This window comes from Ursus maritimus, unplaced genomic scaffold, assembly GCF_017311325.1.
Source record: "Ursus maritimus isolate PB19 unplaced genomic scaffold, ASM1731132v1 scaffold_14, whole genome shotgun sequence".
Lineage (NCBI taxonomy): Eukaryota > Metazoa > Chordata > Mammalia > Carnivora > Ursidae > Ursus > Ursus maritimus.
Window position 1 is genome coordinate 33,255,103 of NW_024423786.1, and position 20,860 is coordinate 33,275,962.

Consider the following 20,860-nt stretch of genomic DNA (forward strand, 5'->3'; position numbering starts at 1 on the left):
CCACACAAAATGGATAGACAGAAACTTCTGTACATGTAGATGACATCCCTTAAGATGATCTCTTCCTGACCTCTACAGACCTAATGTTTGCAGCAGAGGCGATAATTAAAGGGTAAGGAGAAATAGAGCATTTCCCCGGAGGGAACGGTTTCCGTAGATACCAGGAGAAGTTGGCAACCTGAGTGAAATAAAACTGAGAGCCTATGTCAGGACCTTGAAAAAAATCTATAAAGTTAAATGTTTAGCCAGTATAGCCATTGTCGGATTTGGAAGTTTGGAGTCTTCCTGAGGGAAGAAGCCACAGAAGGGAAAAGGGAAGCAGCCAGTGGGTGGAAAGCAAAGGAGCTACAGGCCTGATGATATCCCAGGGAGACAAGTGATAAGTCTTTCCTCTGTGTGCTCTCTGGCCCCAGCACAAGGCCAGTGCAAGCATCCCTCTCAAGTGTCTTATCTTATATTGAAATGCTAACATTTCATAATCCCCAAGTGACGCAGGCATGTCAAGAACAACCCCAGGCAAATACAGAGACGATAATTAAAGGTCACTGGTAAAGACTCTTCTTATGTCTGACTTCGCGCAGGTGGGGGAGGGATGCAGGTGGCTTATCAATATCCTGTTAGGTTTTAGGGTCTTGTTCATTCTCACAGACCTTCAGCCATCCTCTTTGCTGGTTGGTGGTTTCCTTGGGTGCTTCTGGGTGTGGTCTTGCAGAAGCGGTCTGAAACCACTGTGAAGGAAACAGACTGTTACAAGAGGAAAAAAATTGATGGTAACTTAAGTGTCAGCCACAGATACACAGTGAAAAGTCACCTTGCACTTCAGCTGTTTGATGGTGACTTAAATTGGACAGCTTAAAAGAGAGCTCATCGGAAGACAGGCCTGTTTTTCTCTTGTTCGGTTCTGAATGCTCTATGTCTGCTCTCTAAGGGCCCAGGAGAGTGAGCTTTGTTCTGGCTCAGCATCAAGCAATGGGGACTTGCTTTGGAGGACTCTTCAACGCTTAAATCTGAATTTAGCATTTATTTCTAAGCTGGTTCTTACAAGAGTCTCCCTCCTAGCTCGGAAGAGGACACAAGTCCTCCCAGGCTCAGGGGACCTTGGAGTCTTTGTTTCTGGAGTGAGAAAACTGGCCTAGATCATGTTTTTCCCAGAAGGTGGGTTTCATACCATTTGTGGTAGCGTGAATGATACCAGGGACAAGGGGATACAGAGATAAGACACAATAATTTTGAATCACTCTCTCTTTTCAATTCTCTTCCTGTCCTTCTGGTCCTTCTGATCATGCCGAGGCGAAAGTCTTAGTTTGGAGCTAGTGTGTCTTTAACACCTTTCTATCACTTGCTAGTTCCCCTTTTCAACAAAGCTCCAGCCTCAGGCTTAGAAGCTTCAGGCAGGCAACAGTATCTAATAAGAATTTAACAATAGGGTTCATATTTGCAAGTTAGTTTCTATTTATGGCAGATGCAGTGTTTGTTTTTACAGTATGGTTTCTTAAGTAAAAGATGAGTAATTTAAGGAAACATTAACTGTGTAATAGTTGAGGTGGTATATACATTGGCAAAAAAATTTTCAACAATGGTAGCAAGAGTTTGGAAACAGCATTCCATGTGTTCTAAGGGTCTTCTAGAGCCAGAGCTCTGCAGCAAGCAATAGGTTCCCAAGTTTGGGTGCAGCTGCTTATACACTAAACCTTAAATCTGGACTTCGAACATAGGACCCAGATTTCCGATATTAATATTTATAAACAGATAAAGATGGGCTTTAATGCGTCATCGAAAATTATCCTGGACTAGATGTTAGCAATTTTTTTTTTTAAATTGGATTTCTGTTCTAAGAACAAAAATCTTTTTTTTTTCTTTTCAAAGCTTCAAAGTTCACAAGTTCCAGCTGAAATCATTTAACCCATCCTCTTCCTTTTCCCCTTCACCCTGAGGGAAGGATTGGGCAAGATTGTATTTTAATTTGGGGCAGACCCAGAGTGCAGTGGTTAGGAACTCGGATTTGCGGGGTAGACTGAGCCAAGTCTGAATCTCAAGTTGGCCGCTTGTGAGCCAGGAGACCTTGGACAGTGACTCATCCTCTAAAGCCTCAGTTTCCTTATCTGTAAATGAGAATTTCCAAGGGAACTGTGAAAACAAATGAGCTTGCAGAGGGCTTCCACAGAGCAAGTGTTCCGCAGATCATTAGCAACAACAGCATTGTCTATTTTCAGTGTACATCAGTTGAGTGGAAGCTGCGGCTGACCATCCCTATCAAGGGGTCTGCTGGGAGGTCACTCTTTCCTTTGTAGGAAATACCCACCCAATTTCCCAGGGATTCGAGTTGGCACTGGCCATTATTTTTTTAAAAAACAAAAGATGTTCCAGGCACACTGGCAAGATTCACGTTCATTCCTGCCAGGCAGGATGAAAAAAAAAATCTAGTATGGTTTTCTGATGTTCCCAGAATGACTTTCAAGCAGGGAGTGGGGTGTGAGCTTAGGGTAGAGAGGGACCCTGGTCATGGGAGATGAAGAACATGTCATCCCTCCCCAAGGCTGGCTCCCATCTGACACACATCATCTGGCAATCTTAATCAAGCTCCCACCGCAGGGACCGACCCCGTGCAGGTAAGGAGGATTAGGTTGCTTTGAGAGTTCTTCCTGCCCTATTCATTAGCAGCGTGCTTTAATTATAAATAGATCCTTTGTTAGAAATGTGGGGAAATTCCATAGCATGATGGATACAACCTGGTGAAGAGCTGAACAACTAAAAATGACCCCTAATGCTCTTTGACTGTCAGTAAGTATGGAGTCCAGACTCTACCTAACAATTTCTCCTGAGTTTAAAAGAGAAAGGCATGCTTTCTGTCCTCAAGGAACTTGTACTTGAGTTGGACTGAATCATTCAGAACCCTAACAAACAGAGAGTGATTGTCAATCAGTGGAAAAAGGGATGGGGAAGCAGGCGGTCTCACTGGGGATTTTGACAGACTGAGAGGGGGGCAGTACTGGGAGGTGGTCATCCAGTGAGCCCGCCGATGCTGGACGCTCCCACACCATTCCCAGGTGTGCCTTAGCAGAGGGCAGTGTCCACCGGGGGTACATGAGCAGGGCGCCTGGGCACCTGGCTGGGCACTCTAAGATGCTGGGGGGGAAGGAGGGGGGCAAACAGGAGGGGCTGCTGATTCCAGAGTAACAGGGGCTTGAATGTGCAGTGAACAGCTTCAACTTTTCCACTTCCTGCCTCAGTCTCCATTGTCCCACCTCTACCCTCCTGATTTCCCACAGGGCTTAGGAAAGGAGCAGGGTTGTGGTTCAGATTGCAAGTCTTGCCGAGGAGCAGCCTTGGGCGCAGTCCTGCCTCTGCCACTGGTTGTGTCACCTTAGGAAAGGTTATTAACCCCTCTGAGCCTCAGTTGCCTGTTTTGTGAAATGGGTATATTAATAGTACTAACTTAAGAGAAATCAAGGAGATCGTGCATAGAGAGCACTTTGGCACAGCCTGGCATGAAGTCATTGTCAGTCTTGTTGCTATTATGTTATAAGAGGAAGTTGTGTATCCCGGGCAGCCAGTGTGGGGGTAGCAGCGAAGGCTTTCAAGTTAGGTAGATTTGAATTTGAATTTCAGCTCTTACTGGGTATGACTTGGGGCAAGTCACATTACTTTACTGAACACCTGCTTCCTCTTTTATAAAATGAGGTGATGGGGTTGCTGTATGGTATAGATGAGTGTGTGCCAACACCTGGCACGGGGGGGTGTGACTCCGTGGCTCTTGGTGCCTCCTCCTCCCCACCTAGGGGTCCCCCATTGTCTAGCACTTCCTTCTCTATTTGACAGTCAGAAGAGATGAGTCACACCTGGGTCAGGTGTGGGACGACTTCTCTGTTTCTAGAAAAATGCTAGAATCTGTGAGTAGGTAGGGAACGTGGCAGCATGTATTTAATAACAATTCTGGAGGCTTTGCGGGGTTAGTGGCCCCTGACACCTCTCTTTGCAGCCGTGTTTTATAAATTGAGGAGCATCCCCAGAGCCTCGCTCCTAGATGGTGGGGTAGAGGAGCAAGCACCTGGGCAGTGAGACTTTCCCTCCATCCTTGGAGAGTACTTAGAGAAACTTTTCCGGGGAAATCTTGCCAGGATAGACCCCACGTGGTCTTCCAAAGGAACTCTCCCATCTGTGGATGGCCTGAGCTGAAGACTCATGGGAACTTCACCCCTTTCTGCCACAATAAATAACATTTTTTCTCTTACCACAAAACTGCCTTTGTCTTTTCTGGAAACTCTTGCTGGCATCACTTACCACTGAATCTCCAGTGGCCAAACCAACATTTTTTATAAAACCAAACAGTCAAATCACAGGTTTGTATCTACTTCTGTTCTTTTAAGTCAACTGTATTGTCTATTCATTTTCTGTCTTGTGACTTTGTGATTGAAATGAGCTGTAGGTGACGTGGGGAGCAGCGCAGGTCTCAGACTTCTGCCTGCTTTGTCGTGCACGATACATTCTTTTTCAAATTCGCAGTCTCCTGAATTTTAATATACTGTAGATAATGATACATCTGGTTGCATATTAATTGCTCAGAGTTAGAAATAACACATAATCACTGTGTTTCAAGGTTGCAAATGCACAGCACTGAGAGCCAGTGTTTGTTATGAGTCTTTGGAAAAATCCATTGTTAGTGGGCATTTTTTTGATTCCTGTCATTAAAAATGTGCTACAGAATGAAAACTGTCTCAAAGAAAGTTGGTCTTGTGTTCTCTGTGTGTGCATACACACACATGCACACACACACACGCACACACACACACACACACACACACACGTCTCCCAAGGGATAACATTATGAAGCTATTCATGTGCTCAGTTGGGGTGTGTTTGGGGGCAACAGAAAGGCCGTATGAATCCATTATAGATTCCCTACCTCATAGCTTCCTGAACAGCATGCTTTGTACCTTATTTTTCTACATACCATTGCTCAGTGGGTGGTAAGATGTCAGCTGAAAGCTGAAAACAGGAAAGTTTAAAATTTATTTTATTTTATTCCCAATTCAATCATTCCCTTATGGCTGTGCCACTGGTAGCTTTTTCCATGTTGAATAATCAGATTTCAGTATATTCTGTTCTCAGTTGAGAGCAGACTGTTCTGAAGCCCCCAAATGCAGTGTTCCCTGCTTCTAACTGGAGGTATGTGCTGCTGAGGATGCCCGTGAACCCAATGATCTGAAGGGATAGATTGTGCTAGGAAGGACAGCTGGGGCGGACGAGGGAGTGTGGCAAATGTAGTTTATGATTCTCTCCAGAGGCCACATTTCTGCAAGTCTCGTCCGCTCAAATATTGTTCTTGTCAAAAACAGAAGCTGACTGGGCCTCGAGAGAAGGGGGTCCATGTTCTCATCCTGCTGACCCCGTGCCCTTGGTCAGATGTCCCTGTAGGTTTTACCCAGCAGGTGTATGTGGGATCCCTGGTCCCAGCCTAGTCTTCAGTCCGATGGCAGACCTGGTTGTCAGCTTTGCTTGCCTTAGACATGTTTGATTATCCCAAGTTCAGCTGGAACAGTCTGTCCTTCCTTTAGGACATTGAGATTAAGATCTGAGCATCTTTTTTTATTTCTGTACTTTTTTTCCCCATTTCTGGGAAATGAAGATAATGCTAAGCTTCAAAGGACAATAGGTGGATGAAAAAGAGAAAGGACATGCCGGTGGGTCTGTGTGGTCCTTTCTGGAAGCCCAAGGTAACTTGTTATTTGGGGAAGAAATTCCACCTTGCTCATCTGAGATGGATTGAACATCCAGAGTTCCTATCAATGCCTAATCCCAGATAGTACTGGGATCCGGCAAGATTGGTGACCAGCTCCTCTAGCCCATAATTTAGCGATTTGGGGTTGGGTAGGAGGGTTTTGATGCAGACCTCAAAACCCACTTGGATTCCCTTCCCCAACTCACGTTCTTATCTTGGGATTTCATGGCTGACATTTTCCTCTCCTCCGACGTAGCCTTGGATCCTGCCAAACCACTCCCAGTTTTGCTCTATCCAGCCAGAGCTTGACAAACAGATGATAAAGCTGCAGGAAGAAAGGCAAGGCAAGAATGTAGAATCAAAATATGTGGTCTCATAACCTGAGGCATAGTGGCAGGAGCATGTCGTTGGTGAGACTGTGGTGTGGCAGGTGACATGGAGTTCCAGCTTCATCCTTGGGAGGCCCAGGGAAAAATCTAGTGCTGAAGGAAATGGATGAGGGCAGGAGAGCAGGCTCAGGGAGAGACCACACCTGTCTTTGGGCATTAGAAGTAAGGGCAATAATCTGATATTTACAGGAGGCAACTTAATGGGGCAGGCTTATACCAAGCACATTACACACATGATTTCATGACATCTTCCCAATAACTCTGTGAGGGGGTAGGAGAGTCACCCCCACTTCACAGGGGAGGAGACCAAGCCCATGGAGGTCACATTGTTGATCCTGAGGTCATAGGGCATTGAGCTCTGGCCAGGAAGATTGGCTCATATTTTATCCTTAAATCCTTTGCAAAGAATCAACACATTCCTTGGACCAGTGTGATAAGAACTTTGTCACTTGCTGCAGAGACTTTCAGCTTATTCCTAAACTCTGGGGAAGCCTCAGCAAATATCCTTAAAGTACCCTTGAGGTCTGTACACGGCAGTTCCCAAACCCCGAAGTGGGGGTGGAATCCCCAGTGGCATTTTTCTCCCCCTTCCCCTTCAACTCAGCCCAAGGGGAAGCCAGGGATTCCCTTTTATAGAGAAAAACAAATGCAGAATTTATATCCCACCCAAGGGTTTCCAAGAAGTCAATAGGAAATGACTGCCTGCGAAACCCCAGAACCACAGGGGAGGCCTTCCTCTGGTCCCTGTGCCTGTGATCAGGCTACCCCTGCCACCTCCGGCTACCTAGTTAACATTCTGCAACCAGGGGTGTGTACTGGGACCCCACTTTCTAGACTTACAGATAGGTGTGGCATGGTGGGCACATCATTTCTGTGGCATTCTTGTGAAAAATGCATAACCTGAATCTAACTATGAGAAAATATCTTCTGGGCCCAGAGCTGGCCTTCCCTTAAGGGCCACAGAGGCATGACTCTGAGACTTTTTCAGGAGGTCGAACTCTTGAAGTGCGTTAGCCCTGAGCATCTGGCCCTGTCTGCCTCAAGAAAGTAAGAGTTTTGCTTGACATTCGGAAGGCAGCTGTGGACCCAGGGACCGCAGAGAGAGCTAAATAGTTGGTTTCCTCTTTCTCTGAAGGTCTGGAGTGCCATGTCTGGGCATGACCAAAATGAGTTTCAGGCGATGGGCTGGCGTTGGCTAAAAGGAACTTAACTGGGGTGTGCGTGTACATTTCTCCTCTGCCCAAGGTTAATAGTAACATCCTGTGTAAGAGAACTTGAATGTGGTCTTCTACTAAACTCCAGTATTTTAGGGCTATTTATTAGATGTGTTTAATCTTGGGCCAATTTAACCAGTAGCAGACTAATAAAATAACAAATTTGGGCTTGCTGCCAGGACAAATGTTGACTTACCCTTATAATGTTGACTGAAACGAATAACTTTGAAAGTAATTGAGGAGTAAAACATTTGCCAAAAATACAGTGTCTGAGACAGTGGTTCTGTTTTATTTTACTGGCACTGCTAAGAGATTATGTTCATAACCCAGGCTGCTGCTGCCTGCTTCAACTCTGAGAGAGTCCCATATTTTACTGAATTATTTCCCAAGGTTCATTTTTTTTTCATCCCATCACCATCATTCAGCAAAAATGAATTTCCCCATGGCAGACAAGTAGGTCAGGTTATTTTTCCAGGGTAGGGGCACAAATTCAATGATAATCAGAAGAATAAAGATAATAAGTTGCTTGACGTCTGCCCTCAGAAACAAAATGGTTTGCCCTGAACATTAGCCCTCTCAGAGTTTGTAGTAAGATTAATTGCTTCTGCAGGGTATATGGGCTGAAATCCATCTCCCTCACCCCACACCCCTCCTTCCCTTCATTTTGCCATTTAGTTTATATGAACATCAGGGAGCTATAGTGTTTTGCCAGCATGTGTTTTAGACTTGAAGGGAACAGGGAGGCCTGGAGGAAATGAAGCCGGGATGACCACAGAAGTTGTCATAAAGTGTGATTTTCTTTCGAGCCTCATTTTTTATTTGCTTTTTATGGGAGGCTCCGTTTGGGGCAGGGACTGAGCAGCCTTTCAGAGGCTCGTGCCAGCATTGTCTTAGCTCAGTCACATGTCCCCCTTAATCAAGGCTTCCCAAAAGCAGCCACCTCACAGGCCAACTCTGGCCAGATGCCGTCGGGGCTGACTAGCGCAGGCCTAGAAGACTTGACGTTCAGGGAATAAATATCATCTCTCCAACCTTCACATGTTCAGTTTTGTGGCCCCGAGAGCTGATGGTTTAATTTGTGGCTTTGCCCAGACCATCTTGTGACATCTCTATCATCATCTGCTGTTTAGCATTTCCATGAGAGGAGGCTGGAGAAATTGTTGGATTCTCAACATAGCAATCCAATATCCTGTCTGCAGCTTGGCCATGAGACTGAACTAACTCAGAGTGGTCTGTGAATTTTATTTATCCAGGCTCTCCTTACTCTCATTAGCAAGCAGAAGTACAAAAATAAATAAATAAATAAATAAATAAATAAATAAATAAATAAATAACCACACACAGCTTTTTTTTTTTTTTTAAAGAAATTGAGATGTTTTTCTTATAGCATCTGATATGGAGAGAGTTGAGCCATTTCATCAAAGAGGAGATCAAATCTCCCTTGGATGCGCAGGGCAAGGCAACCAGACCCACAGCTGGAGAGAATAAGCACAAGGGTGTGGCCTCCATCTTTGAGATTAGCCAAGACAAAGGTATCAGGGATCCCTCCAGGAGCTGTTCCTGGTGGTTTGTCAAAATCCACAAAGTCTGTAGCCCTTTTGTTGAAACCGTGGATAAGCATCTCTAAAGGAAAATTATAGTTCTGAGTTTGAAGACCTTTTGCTCACCTTGTGGGTTAGAAACCAATAATTCTGAAATGCATTTGGCCTAATCAATGAAGCCAGGTTTCCGTTGGAATTTGGGCTTCGTTATTTGCCTTTCAGCTTCTGGTAACAGATGACACCAGGTCAGTTAACTCTGTGCCAGGGAAAAGAGAACAGGCAAAAAAAAACAAAAACACTTAATGGAAATTTTAGAGTTAGATACCATTATTTCATTATTGTCTTTTTCTATTTATAAGAAAATAAGATGAAGAGTCTCTTGCAGGCTCCAAAGAAGCTCCCCTTCGTGTTCCTATAGCCCCGGTCCTCTTGCTCAGACAGCTCTATGAAGGCCTCCTCATTGCTGCCTCCCTGTCCTGCATGCCCCTGTGGTCCACAGTGCTCCTCTCCTTGCCCGCTCCAGCCAACAACACTGACTGTCTTGGGTACTTGGCCTGGATCAGCCTTCTGGTTCTCCCTGTTCAGCCAGGAGACATACCCCCTAGGGTGACAGATGTACAATTTGGTGAGGCTAATTTTGCAAATGCTGTATAAACACACAGATTTAAAAGGATGCACATAGTCAAAACGTATCTCTTCCCATATATGTATTAATTACAAAGGGAATCGTAAATTTATAGGGAGAAATCCAGCAGATAACACCTGTATTGGTTTCCTAGGGTACCTGTAACAAAGTACCACAAGCTGGGTGCCTTAGAACAACAGAAATTTGTTTCTCACTGTTCTGGAGATCAGAGGTCTGCAGTCAAGGTATGGGCCTCAGAAACCTGCAAGGGAATCCTTCCTTGCCTCTTCCTAGCTTCTGGTATTTGTTGTCAATCCTTGGTGTTCTTTGGCTTATAGATACATCACTCCAGGTGCTGCCTCCGTCATTATATTGCCTTCTCCCTTTGTGTCTTTAAATGTCCTTTCTATGAGGACACAAGTGATTGGATTTAGGATACACTCTAATCTACTGTGACCTCATCCTAACTTGATTGTATCTGCAAAGATCCTATTTTCAAATAAGGTCACTTTCACAGGTTTGGGGGCAGAACCTCAACGTGTCTTTTTAGGGGTATACAGTTCAATCCATACCACCACTTTAATCAGATAGTAAGTAAATAATACGACAATATTACCCTGACGTAATGTACCAAAAAAGACAAGTCACTTCTGTTGTATTCTTGACAAAAATGCATGACCTTTTTTTTTTTTTAAGATTTATTTACTTTTAGAGAGAGAGAGAATGGGGGGGCAGAGGAAAAGAGAATCCTGAAACAGACTCCCCGCTGAGCGCAGAGCCCACTCCCCCAAGATCATGACCCGAGTGGAAATCAAGAGTCAGACCCTTACCCAACTGAGCCACCCAGGTGTCCAAAAAATGCATAATCTTATTTTAATCATGAGAAAACCTCAGATCTAAATGGAGAGACATTTAGCAAAATAACTGACCAGTACTCTTCAAAAGTGTCAATGTCATGAAAGACCAGGGAACTATCACAGATTGGAGGAGACTACAGAGATATGACTGTGAAATATAATGTGAGATTCTAGTTTGGATCCTGAAAGAGAAAAGGGACATTAGTGGGGAAACAGGTGAAATCCTAGTAAATCCTTTAATAGTTTAGTTAATAATCTTGTAACAATGTTAGATCTTAACATCGGGGAAATAGGGTACAGAGTGCATGGGAACGTTCTGTACTATTCTTGCAACTCTTCTATAAATCTAAAATTATTTCAAGATCAATTTCTTTAAAAAAGAGAATGCACACATGGAATGATTAGATAAATTCACCTGTTCTTAGTGGCAAAGGGGAAGGGGAGGAGGAATAATCTAGTAAAAACATACCAGTTGTGAGTTCAGTTTTAGGCTCTGTTTGTGGAAAGCTTGCTTTTCACAAGGCACCGTGCCGTGTGCTCATTATCATCCCTTGAGAGGAATAGTGTAGCTGAGGTGTATGGTCCAGGATAAGAGCCCCATCTTGCCTCTGCCACCTGAGCTGGGTGACCTGTGTAACTACTTATGCTCACTGAGCCTCAGCTTACTCATCTGTGAAATGAGAATAGTGGTATTAGCTCTTTCATTGGATGTTCTGAAGATGCCACAAGCAAATCCATGTAAAGAGGTCAGCCCAGTGCCTGACACAGATTATAAACTCTTATGGAATTAAATGATCGCTTTTAGCCACAATTCCCACTACTGCACTATGAGAGGATTCTTTCCTCGTTTTTCAGTTGAAGAAACTTGTAGGTAAGTAAATTGCTTGAGATCACCCAGCTAGAATGTATGAGAGCCAGACTCGGATGGACGGATGGATGGATGGGTGGATGGATGGATAGATAGATTTTTTTTTTAATGAGGCTCATTTTTAGTCATTTAGTTAGAAAACCATTAGCTGGGAAGGAGATCTGCGGGAATATCTTGTCTTTGAGGGACAAGATACAAAGCAGGCTGTCAGGTCCCCCAGAGGGGAGGAGAGGAGCCACTTGAAGTAAAGCTATGGCTTGGAGGAGACACAAGCAAGAGTAGAAAAAAAAAAAAAAAAACTGGCCAGCAAGTCAGTGAGAAACCCAAAAAGGGTGGGAAGTCCTTGACAATAGAAGGTGTCAAAAGAAGTGAGAACACCATAATATTTGTGGTGACCTAGAAGTTCTGAAGGGTGACAATCTTGGGCATAAACCATAAGACAGCGTGAACCAGCCTTTGGGCCTAAGGATGTGGGTAGTAAAGTCAAGTCAAGACAGTCATGGAGTCATGAGCTTTACATTTATTTGCCTGAAGAGAGGCAGAGTGGGAGTGAGGCCCTGGCAAGGATGAAAGGTCTTCGTCTTCTTAGTAGAAGATGGTGCTGTTGCAGGAATGGAGAGAAAAACATGAATTTGGGGAGGTAGAATCAGGGAAAGGAAAGCACACTCATAAAATAAATACAGCAGAACAGAAGTGTCCCCTCCCTGGGCAGTCTGACCTTGAATGGCTCCTATTCTCTCTGTTTCTACCTCAGAGTGGAACTCCACCAGATTGTTTTAGGTCGAAGAGTCCAGTGATTGGCAGCCTGTTGATGGGTTTCTTGACGAGAGAGCAAACAAAAAAACCAGTCAATAGAATAGAGCAGACTTCAGGGAGTCTGGCGGCTGGGTCAGTGCCTCTCCGTGGGGTTGCTCATCTTTAAGTTTGAACGTTTCAAAGTAGCTTTCCCAGCTTTTTGATTTCCCAACCACACAGACTCTTCCCTCTTCTGGCCTATGTTAGTTGCAAGTTACTGAAATTCACGAATGGGATTTTTTTCTTTCATTTTTACCAGGTTTCTTCTAATTACGTTCAGTTCTAGATGATGTCTGTCATCTGTCCCTTTCAGTATTCTTTCTCACTAGATCCTCACTAACAGCTAAAGTACCAATCTGTGATGGCATCTGTCTGCTCACTGATACATTTGCAAAATGGTTCTCTGTCCATTAAAATAAACCTTTGTATTATCTAGTGTCTGACTGTATACTACAGGCAGGACTATATACTGATATCCCTTTGGCCAGCCCCCCTGCTTTGACAGTTACCAACCTGTGATCAGCCTTGTTCCTACACATCATGGCTCCCGCTCCCTGTATTACTATGAAGCAGATCTCAGGAACCCTATCATTTTGTTTGTTCCTTATTTGTATACATCAGTGGTCAGGGAAAGTTTGTGTCACGCTTGGGCTGATTTAATTGGAAAGTTAAGACAATAAAATGTAGTAGGATAGGGTTTACTCACATAAAGATAAGTCAGATATCTCCCCTGCTTACCAGGGGAGGACCCTGCATACCCAGCTCCAGAAAGAATAAGCAAATCAAGCCCATGCCAGTTCCAGAGCTTGAAGACTAAGTGTGCCTTGGGAAGGTGCTATACCTGGGAGACTTTGAGTATGCCACAGCAGAAAAGCTGAGGCTGAGGATGGCTGATGCAGGAAATGATCCCTATAAAGCCAGCAGTAGCATAGAGCAGTGGTTTGCAAACTATGGCCCATGGGCCAAATATAGCCCACCTCCTATGGTCTTCAAGCAAAGAATGGTTTCTATTTTTAATGGTTGAAAAAAGCAAAACAAAAATATTTTGTGACATGTAAAAACTCTGGAATTCAGATTTCAGAACATAATCACATTCATTTATTTACATGCTGTTTAAGGCTGATGGCAGAGATGAGCAGTCATGACAGAGCCTAGATGCCCACAAAGCCTAAAACATTTACCATCTGGCCTCTTACACAAAGCCGTAAGGCATGGGCTCTGGAGCCAACCTGCCTATGTGTAAATCCTGGCCACCTTTTTTGAGCGACTTTAAGCACATTGCTCTTCCTCTGCCTCAGTATCTCCATCTGTAAAATATGGATCATCATAGTATCTACCTTGCACGGGTATTAGGAGGAATAAATTAGTAGACATCTGTAAAGCATTGAGAGGAGTCCCTGCACGAAATATGAGCTCATTATTATTATTTCATAATGCGAGAGCTTCTCAACCACTCTGAGATTGTAACTTCTGTTTAACGTGAGGATGATGAAAGCCTCCTAGAAGGCTACTGGGTGTTCTCAGCACACCTCCTCCCTCCACAGAGATGGAGCCCTGCCTAAGGCTTCCCTGGTGTCCTCAAACATTTGAAAAACTTTTCCGACTCCATCAACCCATTGGCAGAAGCATCTGCTGGCACAGTTGATGCTCACCTCTCCCTTGCTCCTAGCCAAGTGTATAACAGCCAAGAGAGGTGTTGCCCTGCAGTAGAGTGGTCAGTCCTGCACTGGTGAATGCTTTTCTGGTCCCTCTTGGGCTGGGTCTGTGGCTGAGTGAAAGTAGTCTCATGGCAACTACAAACACAATGAGGAGGACCCTCCAATTGCTCCCAGTGCCAGTCTAGCTGCAAAAATGAAATGAAGGGAGAATGAGTGATGGTTTCCTGTATGCCATGTCTATTAGAATGGAATCATTTTTGAAGGAATTAACAGTTGTGCTAGATCATATTGATATGATAGGCACTTTCTTACATGCATGTAATCTGCTTTGGTTTTTTACCTGTTGGGAGGTAAGAATGAGGAGAGGGAAAGAAAACCATTGTCTCTCCTAGCAAAGGAGTATTAAAATCTACTTAATAAAATCTCACATTAGGGGCATTTGGGTGGCTCAGTCGGTTAAGTGTCTGTCTTTGGCTCGGGTCATGATCCCGGGTTCCTGGGATCAAGCCCTGCGTCAGGCACCCTGCTTGGTGGGGAGTCTGCTTCTCTCTCTTGCAAATAAATAAATAAAATATTTAAAAAATAAAAATAAAAACTCACATTAAAAATAAAATATATGGAATACTTTATTCCCCTTTGTTTGTAATTCAAGCACAAAAGATGTTTTAAATTGCCGTGCCAATTTATTTATGAAAATATGTGACCTCCGTGCCTCTTTATTGTCTCCTTCCCTTCCTGCCACCCCTCCCTTCTTTTTTTTCCCCTTTCCTTGTCCTCTGAAAATATAACAAGAAAATATTTGTTTAAAGTCAATATTCATTCATTACGAAAATTCATAGCAAACTTAGCATAGAGTGGAACTTTTTCTACTTGATAAAGGGTATCTCTTCCAGGCTCTCAGCAAACACAATTCATAATGATGAACTCTTCATAATAATCACTTTAGAATCAAGAATTACACTAGTGTACCTGCTCTCTCAGCCTGTAATCAATAATATACAGGTGGTCCTAGCTAGTGCAATAAGACAAGAAAAACAAAAAACCTATAAGGCCTAGAAAAGATGAAACAAATTTTTGTTATGCAGACAATACTGCCTACACGCAATACTCAATGCCTTTATCTTTTTTCTGTTTTTTAGCCTCTTTAGTGAGGTGCCTCCTGCCCTGTCTTAAAATTGCATGGCGGGGGTGGTACCTGTACTTGAAACAGGATATCTTGTGTCTGGGTTTAGCATTGACCTTGCCCAGCTTGGTCTGGCAGCTGAGTTGTTGGACTAGAAACTTCTGGAGGTTATATTCTGTCATCTATCTGTAAAGCCCAAAAGCATCCTTGGAATTGCATTTGCTAGTTTTCAGTAGAGCTATTTAACTAGAATCTGGAAACATTTTCCCCGAGGGCTCTTTTTAGATAGCAGTAAAATGTAGCTGGAGACATACTGAGTAAATGGAAAAGAAAAATCAAATTAGGCCAAGCATTTTTTTAATCTCCTAGTCTCACTGAAGCCCTCAAGGAGAACACCATAATTCATACTTTGCTCATGTGGGTTAGGCATAAAGCTTCCTCCATAGATCCAATAACCTGTAAATGTTCTGGTTTTGAAATTGCACCTGCCTGCTTTGCTGGATCACAGCACTAAATCATGCAGCAGTGGTTTCTGGTTCAGTTGTTCGTTACTTGGGAATGTCAGATTGCCAGAGAGCAGCCTGATGTTTACTTCCAAATGGGCAATGCCTTAGGAAAGGAGTTTTAATTACAATCTCATGTAGTGCCACTGCACACAATGTGCAGAAGGGCAGGCATTTGCACTGTGCATACATCTTGTAGCTGTGTAAACACCCATCGACTGGGTCATATAAAATGGGCAGCAAAGTCAGCAGAACCTTAGAAAGGATGACACAGCAAGTGGAACAGAACTGAATCTTCCCCCATCCTGCCAAGCGTGCAGTGCTCCCTGCCCCTTTTTAAAGCACGAGAACCCAATTGGCGTCTGCCCTTCAGCTTCCCCATTCTGATACAGAATCTGTGATCCAGCACCTTTAGCCATTACAAAACAGCGATCTGGGAGTTTCTGGGCTCTGAGGTGTCTGCAGGATCATCCGAGACCAAGTCCTGCTACCCCATGAAATCCCTCCCCTCCTTATTTGCTGCAATGCCGTTTGTACCACCAAGGGTGGGGATATTACAACTCTGGCATTTCCAGCCCAAAGCAGGAGCTATTTAGAGAAATACAGGGAATGCTCAAGAGGGTGTGTTTGTGTGTATATGTGTGTGTGTGTGTGTGTGTGTGTTTAGTATGCTGGTGATGCAGCTCTGACGTAAAAAATATTTTAAAAATCCTCCTCTGGGCACAGATGCTCAGGAGCCAGGCAGTGGACAGGGAGCATCCTGAAGGATATTGTCACCTGGAAGCAGAAGGGCTATTGGATCTTTCTCTTAAGCACTTCAATAATAATAATGGAATGTCTCTCATATTGAGAGATTCATCCCTTGCATTTTGGAGCTGAGCCTTCCCAGTGTTCGGAGAGTTTCCTACTGTCTGTTCCGCTCAGCATGCCAAGAAGCTGGAGAGGTCCCCGGCAGCCCGGATTCATTCTCTGTCTTGGAAAAGTATTTCACTGCTTCAAGAAATCATGAAGTCAATCCTGGCAACATTGTGGAATTGTTTTGCACTTTTTTTTTCTTTAGTCTTTTGATTTTTCTATTTAAGTGCCAGAAAGATTGAGTCTATTTCCGAGAGGGCTTCTGACATCTGAGATTGGCAAGGGCACAAAATGACATGAGCATTTCTCGGCAGAATTCCAAAGTCAGGGAAGATTTTTCCAAGCACCTACTACATTCGAAACACCTTGCGGAGATGTCCTGGAGAATCTGAAGTTCTGGCTTACCCCTCAAAACTTTGAAAGTAATGGCTGAAAAGGAAAGATGAACATCTTGAGGCTTCCTCTGGAAATGGTTGAGGTTCGCCACAGCAATTGGCAAGTTTGGCTTTCTCCATCAAAATTTGCTGTCTTCATGTGCTGTCCAGCATCTACTGCAGGTCAGATGGAGCTTAGGAAGGCAAGGGTAACTGTCCTCTTTGTCTTTGTAAAATGTTTCGTCTGTCATGTCCCTCTTGCCCACAGCCTGTTGTTTTTATGTAGTTCTCATCTGCAGAGACATTGGAATGGGTAGGTTCCCTCTCACCCATCAGCTTGGTTTGGGGTAACTTGCAGATTTGCAAATGTTTTATGTGGAGGGGATTTTCAAAACTCGGGGCTCTATGAATTAGAAAAACGGATGCGCACTGTAGGATTTTCTCTCTGTACATTTTCTCTTGCTGGTTGTTATTTATAAGTATTCATCGGTGCATTTCAAATATACTGTAGATAGAAAGATGCTTTTTAAAGAGAAGAACTTCCTTTAAAATTTTTTTTTAATTTAGTGAACTGAAAAAACAAACGTTCCTTGTGCTTTAGAAAAGCCCCATTGCATAAAAAAAAATTGGAGAGTGGCTTCAGGCAAGGTGGAGAAAAGGTTTTTAAAAAAATGAAACCAGAAGTATCAAAACACAACTGCCTGACAAGGTCATTGGATGGGAAATCCGAGGCAGCTTTTCTCTACAGGAGGCACTGGGGAGAATGATTCTAAGTAGAAGCTTCTGAATTAAAAGCTGGCAGATACTGAGGGTGAAGGGTAGGGAGCAGACCCTACCCATTTGCTGTCTGCCCAGAGGCTGCTTCTGTTGATGTCCCCTGCCATTTCCCCTTCGGGCTCCTGAGCCAAGTCATCTCCACACAGCTGGAGTGAGACGGGGCACTGTTTATATTCCATAGATCGGTAGGAGCGGCTGGTGGAGTGGGACTGGATGGAGGGTGGAGTTATGTTTTCTGTGATTAACCTTGACATTTTCCTTCCTTTTTTTTTTTTTTTTTTTAAACCCTACAGGAGCCTAGTAATAAACGGGTCAAACCCCTTTCCAGAGTCACATCACTAGCAAACCTCATCCCACCCGTGAAGGCCACCCCGTTAAAGCGCTTCAGCCAAACCCTGCAGGTAAGAAGGACACAGTGGGCTTGTGTTTGCAGAAAACCATGTTGTGCAGGGGAAGTTTTTGCTGCTTTCCCCAGAACCTCCCCTGCAATCTGAATCAAGGCTAATTTCAGCAGAAGAGAGCAAATGAGGGAACTGAAAGGAAGAAAGATGTGTTTTCAAGTTGTAAACTGGGGTCAGATGGAGCCCTTTGAAGGCTGACTTGAGGAATCATCTCTGTTGGGTCTTTCCTCAGAGTCCTGTACCCCATCCATATGCACGCTCACAGGCTTGATCCTAAAGTATCTATGGGCTTCCTAAGAAAACCAGCGGGTGACATGAGCTGGAGGGTAGGAGAGCCTGTAGACTACAGCATGCGGAGAAAAATTCAGGAGAGCCTGTAGACTACAGCATGCGGAGAAAAATTCAGCCTGCCCCCTGTTTTCTTATGGTGCACAAGCTGAGAGTGGTTTTTCCTTTTTAAATAATGGGCGCAAAAGTCAAAAGAGGAATAGTATTTACTGACACGTGAAAAGTATATGAAATTCAAATTTTTCAGCGTCTGTAAGTAAAGATTTATTGGAAAACAGGCATCTGAATATTTATGTACCATCTGTGGTCGCTTTTGGGCTGTAGTGGCACAGCCGAGGAGCTGTGGTGGACACCGTATTGCACACAAGGCCCCAAATATTTACTATCTGGACCCTTTACAGAAAATGTTTCCTGACTCCTGGCTTAGACCAAAGGCCCTGTGGTGGAAGTATCTCAGTTCTGACCTTGGCTCTGTCACTCAGACACTTTGTTACCCTGGGCAGGTGACTTAATGTCTCTAGGTCTTGCTTTTATTCCTAGTGGGTAAATTGGGGGTGATGCCACCAGCTTCTTTAGAATGGAATCATTGTAAAGATTTATAAGATAGTGCATTTAAAGTACTTGTACTGGGATGCCTGGGTGGCTCAGTGGGTTAAGCGTCTGCCTTCGGCTCAGGTCATGATTCCAGGGTCCTGGAATCAAGTTCCGCATCGGGCCCCTTACTCAGCGGGGAGCCTGCTTCTCCCTCTGCCTGCTGCTCCCCCTGTTTGTGCACTCTCTCTCTGCCAAATAAATAAATAAAATCTTTTAAAAAAATAAAGCCCTTAGTATTTATAAAATAGTGCATTTAAAGGGCTATATTGCTAACAAAACTATACTAAGCCCTTTGTTAGCAATCACTAACTTACTAATTAGCTGGCTAAGTGGTAGATATTAGTTACTATAATAATTCTTTGGTAAACAAGTGGCTGTAGTTGTTCTTAAACTCCCAGTAAAGTTTATCTTTTAAGGTGAATATTGAGATTTGTCCAAGGTCTTGGACCAAATTTGATAATCATAAAAATCCTCTTGCAGACTAAAGCCAACAGAAGCCATGCCATGAAAAGGTTTACCTTGTTTAGCTGAGAAGTGGTCTTGAGTCTGCCATTCCTAACTTGTCTTGAATACTTTTGCTTAGCAGTATTTTTATCTTGGCTTTCCGGGTTATTAAGAAAATCGTGGACCAGAACTCCAGGCATGTCCTATGCTATGAAAATCTATTTTAGGTCTCCCTTACCCCCTCCTGCCATTGCTTCCGCACCATTCAGCCAACATGCCATGATTCTGCATAGCCCAGGCTGTTCTCCCCATATCCCTGTGGATGCTTTTCTTCTTCGGGGCTTATTCCCTGCCCTGTGCATTCCTGTTAGCTCTCCTCAGTTTCTTCTCAATGAGTACCTCACCTAATTAGCTATAGGTTTGGCTCTGTTTCTCTCAGTGCTTGGGCCTGTGGGCCCTTGCTTATCCCCTGATCCCCTTAGTGGGAGAATGGAGAAGGAAAAGAAATAAGGTCATCTGGGGGAGCCAGATGAAGGGCTTTGAAGCTAGTGAAGAAAAATGTGTTTACCTTCTCTCCCCCATGACCAGTCCCTCAGCCCTCTGGCCAAGTTCATCACAGGCTTCCCCTGGAAGATTCATCACCGCCCTAGTCCTGCACATCTGGTCTTTCGCTGAGTTCTGCTTTTTGAAGATTCTTTAGCCTGTCTGCTGCCACTTCACCCTTTCCTTTCCATCCCAGTGGCTGGGGCTCAAGTTCGCTCTATAGTTATTTCCTCCCTTGACTAGGAGACCTCCGTGTTGCCGGCCATGTCTTCCCATTGGCTCTCCTAGGGCAGTCAAACCTCTTCCCCGGGAAGGTCCTCACTCATTCTGTAAGCATTGATGGGCCCTCATCACGCACGAGGCTCTACATCCTGCCCTCATGTTGCTTACATCCTGGACATAGTTGCCTTCTGGTAGATTCATGGCCATATTTGGCCCTCAAATTTTGTTTGGCTGTATAGTGTTTTGAGCTAACATTTAAAAATCCAAACAATCTGTATAAGAATTTGTAATTCCAGGGGCACCTGGGTGGCTCGGTCAGTTGAGCCTCTCAGTCTTAATTTCAGCTCAGGTCATGATCTCAGGGTTGTGGGATCGAGCCCCACATTGGGCTCTGCACTGAACATGGAGCTTGCTTGGGATTCTCTCTCTCCCTCTGCCTCTCCCCCTGCTCATACGCTCTCTATAAATAAAAGAAAAAAAAAAGAAAATTAAAAAAAAAAAGAATTTAGAGTTCTGGCTTCTTTTAAAGACTTGAAAGGCTTGGCAGTGCTGGGCCTGTGTTGCCACAAGGTAGTAATGAGCTGGACCTGGTTAGCCAGCCAATTGTCACCTATAAATGTCCCCACCTCTCCCGATTGTCCTTCCAACACCTGACCCCTTGACTCACTGTCATTACTTTGCCTGGCCTGTAGACTCCATGTTTATGCTCCTCTGTCTGGGGCAGCTTAGTCTATGCCTCCCACCACAGCTCAGACCTGACTGTGTGTTGCTATAAGAGCCTCCATTGTTGTACCTTCAAAACCTTTCCTTTGGCTTCCCAGGCAACCTTTATTCCTCCTCTCCCATCTCTGCTCTACACAGATTCTACACAGGGAAGCCTGCAGGAAAAATTTGGTCACCAATTGAAAATTTGCATTGACTGAGAGAACTGGGACAGAAAGAAATCAAGCCATGTCTGAAATCCAGCAGACTGAGGCCAAACAAGGATGAGAAAGCCAGTCCCGAGGGAGGGATCTGACATGTGGAAATTGGTTTCTAAAACCTCAAAGATTTTTTTTTTGGCAAAATAA

General features: G+C 44.1%; 1 protein-coding gene across 8 annotated transcripts in view; it reads left to right on the forward strand.

The window, feature by feature from the left end:
* ARHGEF3 (Rho guanine nucleotide exchange factor 3) overlaps positions 1 to 20,860 on the forward strand; it is a 296,518-nt gene that overhangs the window by 236,613 nt on the left and 39,045 nt on the right. For 7 of the 8 annotated variants that reach the window (XM_040628659.1, XM_040628660.1, XM_008703632.2 and 4 more), the window contains one exon: positions 17,592 to 17,699. In XM_040628659.1, coding sequence (XP_040484593.1) covers positions 17,592 to 17,699 — 108 coding nt within the window. Of the gene's footprint in view, positions 1 to 16,500; positions 16,731 to 17,591; positions 17,700 to 20,860 lie in introns of those variants that run through there. The other variant, XM_008703635.2, reaches the window with a different exon arrangement.